The sequence below is a fragment of the Pteropus vampyrus genome, unplaced genomic scaffold (genome assembly GCF_000151845.1).
Source record: "Pteropus vampyrus isolate Shadow unplaced genomic scaffold, Pvam_2.0 Scaffold212, whole genome shotgun sequence".
Lineage (NCBI taxonomy): Eukaryota > Metazoa > Chordata > Mammalia > Chiroptera > Pteropodidae > Pteropus > Pteropus vampyrus.
Window position 1 is genome coordinate 204021 of NW_011888993.1, and position 6524 is coordinate 210544.

The window sequence follows — 6524 nt, forward strand, 5'->3', positions numbered from 1 at the left end:
ATAGAGCCGTAGAGCCCGAAGCCAACCACGAAGATGCGTTTGTTGACGGAAAACCTGACAGACAGAGGAGTGAGGTGCAGGACTCCGGATGACCCCGCATCCAGCCAAGAGAACACGAGCCAGGGAGCCCCTGGGGCTTCCACCCGCCCGTGCACTCGGGCCTTGGGACCCCCCCAGGGTGGGACCCACTTTCAGGGCCACCAGCAGCTGCGCTCGCCGCCTCCGCCTAGCTCCCCATGACCCGGTGCCCTGCCCCCAGCGCCCGCCGTCCTGCGCCCACCTGATGCGGTCGCTCGTGCCGCTGTAGCCCCAGCGGCTCTCCACCTGCTGGAAGCGGTTAATGCTGCACTCTTTGCCGCGGAGGCAGCAGCGTGGCCGGTCAATGAAGTCCACCCGAGGCTTGGGATTGACGGTGAAGTGCAGGAAGAGGCTGACCACCTCCCGGTCCACAAGGATACCCGACTGAGCAGGCCCTGTGGGCACAGGGGAAGTGGGTGGGAGGAGCGAGGTCTGGCCTGAGGCCGCAGAGGTGGGTAGGATGGCCGGGGGCACCCCAGACACAGGAGACCGGCATGGACTGGCACCTCGAATCTGCAGCATCTTTCAGAGGTGACCTTGGGTTTTCTGCAACACGTTAGGGATCCAGGCAGCCCCGAGGTGGGCAGCCCTTCCGCCCCAGCGTTTGGGGAGGGGTCCGACACACAGAAGGGGGCTGACGCTCTGACTCGCTGGCTCATTGGGCAAAATCTCCCTCCTGGTCCCAGGTCTCCCGGCCTGCACTGGGGACCACCCCTCAGGTCTACGCCCAGTTGACAGAGCACGAGGCTATCAGCAGCCAAGGGTGACTCCCAGGCAGAAGTGACCCCGGAGGCTCTGGCCAGGCAGCACAGACACAGCGGGATGAGGAGAACCGCCGAGACAGACTGGCAGCTGGGGAGGGGACCCGGACACAAAGATATGACAGCAACGGGGGCGGGGGCCACGTGCAAGCCAGGGCGGGCGGGGCTGGAGGCGTCCGCCTCTGGGACAGAGCGCAGGACACGGGCCTGGGGCTTCCCGAGAGTCACTCGTCTACCAGCTCCAAACCCACTTCCACAGGAGACCAGCTGCGGCATCGCTCACGACCCCACAGCCCCACACGACACAGACCCTCACAGCAAGACAGGAGCCGGCTACAGATTAGTGAATGAGAAAGATACGGGACTGAACACGATGTTGACCATCGCCATTTTTAATCTCCATAGAAGATGCACACAGAATGGTACACAAGGCCCCAACCGTGGTGCACAGGGCTGGGAGGGGGTTTCCAGCTTCACTCTACTTGTACCCTCAAAGAGAATGTAAGAAGCCAGGGAATCCTCTAAAACACAGTGAGTGACCAAGGACCAGAGCTGCAGGGGACCTGCTGCAGAGGAACAGGGCCAGAAGGCTTATCTCGAAACCAGGGGACACACACACTGTCCTTCCCAGAGCTTTCACACTCGGGGGAAGCGTGGGAGGGCCTGGATCTTCCAGAGGATTAGTTAGCTGGGCCATGTCACAGGCCTGAGACCCCAGGGGACTGGCAGCCAGGTGGGCTGGGAGACTTCGAGGAGAACAGGTTTGGGGGTGAAAGCCAGGCTGCAGAGGAGAGCCCAGAGGGGCTTCTGTATGTGTCTTAGCACAGGACAGTCCAATGTTGTACCCAGGGACCTCCCAGGGGACAGGGCCATTTCTGGGGACATCCATGGTCCTCATGACTGAGGGTAGGGGCCAAGGACGATGTCCAACACCCGCAGTGCCCAGGATGCCCCAGAGAACAGCCCAGCCTCAGGGTCCCCAATAAGCGGACATTCTTTGAGGCGTCACCCTGGCATTGATGGAATGCTGGACCACCACATAAAACGTGGCCAGCCCGCCCGGCGGGCCCGGACATGGCATGGGCCCGGGACAGACAGGGCAGCGGGTGGCCCGGCCACAGGGCTGCAGCGCCGAGCCCCATCCAGAACCTTCCACCTCAGCCATGAGACTGCCGTGAGCCGGAGGCCCGGCCCCAGGGGCGGGGTTCCACCTCACGTGGGGCAGGAGGTACACTCAGGGCCGCCCCACATCGGCCTGACCCCGCCCTGCGCAGCGTCCCCAAGGCCCAGGCCACTTTCTACCCCTTCGCGGCTGAAGCTGGCACCCAGCCTCCAAAGACGTGAGCCAAGACAGGGCCCCTCGTGGCTGGTACACTCACACACACGCGTGGGCACGGGGGACACAGGGAGGGAGACGCGGGACGGACAAACGGCGTCTGTGGTCGTGCCGTCTTTGCACGTTTGTACGCAATCCGCGCTTCTGGTCAACACGACACAGAGGAGCACACTCGTGTTCCTGGCGCGATTCTCGGCCAACGCGCACACGACGGGGTCACAGGCGGTGTCCCTGGAGGCCGCGCTCTCCCCCCGAGCACCGCGGGCGTTACCTGCGGCGAACTCCTCGATCGTCATCAGCGGGAAGCGGATGAGGGCCAGCGCCTCGCCCAGGACCTTGCGCTTGTTCTCGGGCGTCACCTGCAGCTGCTGCCGCTGACACTCGGCCTCAGACCAGCGGACGACGGCGTTGAACAGGCGCACCTCGCGGACGCCCAGCGTGTCCCGCTCCAGGACGGCCACCAGCGTGTCTGCAGGGGACGGGCCGAGTCAGCGTGGACGCTGCAGCCCCAGCCGGGGCTCATCACACAGCGCGCACGGCCTCTGCCCATGCTGGGGATGGAGGTCGCGCCAGCTCTGGGCTGCACCTCTCGCCCGTCCCGTCACCGACGGCAACAGGGTCACGTGGGCCAGGCAGAAGCCTGTGGCCGGCAAGGCCGTGCACGCAGACCCCCTGGGCTGGGGCAGGGGCGTTGCCACTGCACCGGAGGACGGCGGGGCCCCCGCCGCTGGCCTCACCCCGGTCGATGTCCGTGAAGCCTTCTGCGGCGATGGCGTCGGCCGTGTTCTTGTCGATGTTCTCCAGGCACAGGCTGGCCAGCTGCGGCTCGTCGAAGAGGCGGGCCTGCACGGGGTGGCACGTCAAAACCCGGCCCGCTGGCTCCCCGCTCCAGACCCAGTCACGGCCCTCAGGTCTCGGGGCCTGGGCGCCCACAGGCTGTTGTGCGAGGGGCCGGCAGCAGCCACGGGCTGGGCGAAACACCTGCCAGGGCCTCCTCTAACACCGTGGCACCCAGCAAGTGACGGCTGCCGGCCAGCACAGCAGACAGGGCTAACCCCGGGCAGGAGCGCCCAGGCCCCTCAAGAGGGCCACAGACGACCAGCGGGACACGGAAGTCTGTGCCCGACTTGCTGCATCAGGAACCGTGCTGGGGTGGGGGGCCAGGGAGGGGACACCCGGACTCGGTCCGCCCAGAACACCTGGGCGTCCGCCGTGCCCAGGTCCTGGCTGGGGGACCGCACATGGCCACAGCCCTCAGCAGGTGGCTAGGAGCAGCCACCACGTGACAGTCCGGGCTCTGGCCCTTCAAAGCGACTCAGTGAGGTCAGGGCCCAAGGCAAAGAGTCGGCAAATCCGACTCATCTGGAGAGGCCTGAGCCCGTCCTGGGGGGGGGGCCCCCCGCCTGTGCCCAGGTCCCTCCCGGCTCTCTGGCCCGCACCGCAACCTGGCTGACCACACAGAGCCCCAAACAGACCTTCTCAAAGAAACAAAGACAACCGCCTTTCTCCTCACATCTGAGGCCTGAAAGACGGCATCAGAGCCAGTGGGAAACCCGCAGCCAATGATCTGCCAAAGTGGCTCAGAGACGCGCGCAGAGTACGCGGGCCACCAGGTAGGGCGGGGGCGGGGCCCTCTCCCTGGCGCAAAGCTCGAGGGACGCCCGGGACTCAGAGCCACCCCACCTGCCTGCGTGCCACCCCGCCCCACACCTGCGTGCCACCTCCCCCCAGTGCCCTCCCCAGCACCGCCCCCGCCCCACACCTGTGTCAGCAGCATGAAGGCGTTGTCCGCCCGCAGGTTCTTCTTCAGGAACTCCACGCAGTGCGCCTCCAGCGCGGGCACCGCGTACTTCTTGGCGGTGTAGAGCGTGGTCATGACGGTCTCGGGCCCGATCTGAACCTCATCCGAGTAGAGGAACCTGGGCGGGGCGGGTGGCCGTGAGCAGGGGCTGCAGCTCCACTCCGTCAGACCCGCAGGGACCCGCACCGGCCCCCACCCCACTGGCCCAGCCCTGAGGAACCTTCCAGAACCAACATCTGTTGTTCTCAGACCTGCAGACGGGACCCCGCCAAGGCCAATACCAGTGAAAACCAGAGAGAGGCCAAACCACCCAGTCTCCACCCGGGAAACACGTCTACACCGCAGGCCTGCTGCTTTCCCATGCTGGGGCACCAGGGCCGAAGGCCACCATGAAGGCTGGGGACATGGGACGTTTCCACACCTCCCGACCCACGCGGCAGGCCGGTGGCAAAGCTTGGGGAGGTCTGGTCAATTCGGGGACCGGAAGTGTCAGCCTGAACCGCAGACACTCGTGGGCAGGCGACCCCTGGCACGGCCCGCGTTCAGACGTGGGTGGGAAGTGGGCGAGGCTGTGGCGGCGTGGGAGCCTTGTGCGTGGCGGGCGGACGCGCAGCACTGAGCAGCCAGGTCCCGCCCCGGTGTGCCAGGAGCCCAAACACGGCCCAGCAGCTGCAGTCCGTGGGGCAGACAGACCCTGCGCCCCAGGAGGCCAGGGGTGCCGCTCAACACCCTGCAGCGCCCACTGCGGCCCCCAGAGTGACCCGCCCAATGTCAGCGTGGGCAGCCAGCGGGACAGGCCCCAACACACCAAGGCGATGGCCCCCTGCGGAGCACGACTCGGCCGTAGTTGTCAAAGCAGCTTACCCTAAGGCAGGGTTTGCCAAACTGCAACCTGCTATCCATTTTTGGTTTCGATGTTTTAAATAAATGACTTTTATTTTTCTAATTATGATAAAACACACATTAAATGTACCATCCTAACCATGTGTAAGTGCACAAGCTCAGTGGCCTTAAGCACATTCACAGGTCGTGCAGCCGTCCCCACCGTCCACCTCCAGGGCTTTCTCATCGTCCCAAACTGACACTGTCCCGTCCCCATCACACACTCCCTCCCCTCCTCCAGCCCGTCACCCACCATCTATTCTCTGTCTCTGAATCTGACTCCTCCAGGGACCTCCCATTGAGTGGAGTCGCACAGGACGTGTCCTTCTGTGTCTGGCTTATGTCACTGAGCACAGTGTCCTCCAGGTCCACCCACGCTGCAGCAAGTGTCTGGATGCCTGTCCTTTTCAGGGCTGAGTCATGCTCCACTGTCTGGAGGGACCTCACTGTGTCCATCACCTGTCCGGGGACACTGAGCTCGTGTCCACCTTCTGGCCACGGCGCGTCCTGCGGCTGTGTGGAGGGCCAGGGGCGGTTCTGCCTGCGCCCGGCTCCCGGGGCCCCTGGGCTCCCAGCCGTGGAGTTGCTGGGTCGAATGGTGACTCTCTGTTTAACTTCTGAGGGACCCACAAACCATCCCCACAGCGGCCACCCAGCTTCGCACCCCCAGCCAGGCGCGAGGGCCCTGATGTCTCCATGGCCTTGCTGGCTTCCTTTTCTTTTGTCACTTTTGTAATAGCCGTCCTAGTGTGAAGTGATGTCTTACTATGGTTTTGTCACTTTCGTGAATAAAGCTTTACTGGCACACAGCCCTGCCCGCAAACTGTTCGGCTTCTTCTGCAGTCACAGGGGCTGAGGGGACCAGCGAAGACAGAGCCACCAGCCCCAGGCAGGGGAACCACTGAGGAAGGCGCAGCGCTGCATGACTGGGCTTGTCCCTCATTGCTATAGCTGGAGGGCGCTGGGCGGCCACAGCACCCACGATGTCCCACGGAGTCAGCGGTTATGGGTGCCGACGCCAACACAAGGACACCCGCCAACGAACTGAGGGCATGGGTGACAAGCAGGGACGAGCACCCTGCACACGGGACCCCGGCCCGGAGGGGCCAGCCCACGCTGTCCTTTGTGCGTCTCCGTGTTCATGCTGCGTGTGCCTGGGCCACCTTCGTCATTGGGAGGAAGAGAGCAAACGCTGTGTTCAAAGAGATGTTTTAAGTGTTCGGGGTCACCTTGAGTCGCCCACGGCGAGGGACACTCTGTGTCCTGGGAGCCCAATGGCAAGGAGGAAGGCGTGGACATTCCCAAGTCACCCCGCTGGACAGCCAGGGCCGAGATGTCACACAGGCCACGCTGCCATGGTGCCCCAGCCTCGCCTCTCGTCCGAGGTGGCTCCGTGTCCTGCGACTGTGACAGCCCCCCTCCCTGGGTGCTCACTAGAGCAAAAGTTCCGAAACTTAAAAGGAAAAAAGGTGGCATTTACAAGTCTTACCTCGTGGTGCTTTAACTGTCGACTAGCAAGGATCAAAACGAGGGGCCCGGACACACCCTACACAAGTCGTGGACGGACCCCAAAAACGATGCTCAGTGAGAAGCCAGACACAGAGGCCACGCTGCGTGATTCCACTGATGCGAACCGTGCCGAGCAGGCGCATGCGGAGAAGGGGAG

At 64.1% G+C, this 6524-nt stretch overlaps 1 protein-coding gene across 1 annotated transcript in view; it reads right to left on the reverse strand.

The window, feature by feature from the left end:
- The window catches only part of BTBD2 (BTB domain containing 2), an 8699-nt gene extending 2211 nt beyond the window's left edge, over positions 1-6488 (reverse strand). The window contains 6 exon segments of the mRNA XM_011372684.2: positions 1-54; positions 281-473; positions 2447-2644; positions 2913-3018; positions 3938-4094; positions 5112-6488. Of these exon segments, the coding sequence (XP_011370986.2) occupies positions 1-54; positions 281-473; positions 2447-2644; positions 2913-3018; positions 3938-4094; positions 5112-5314 (911 nt within the window). The 5' untranslated portion in view covers positions 5315-6488.
- Between the last annotated feature and the right edge of the window lie 36 nt (positions 6489-6524).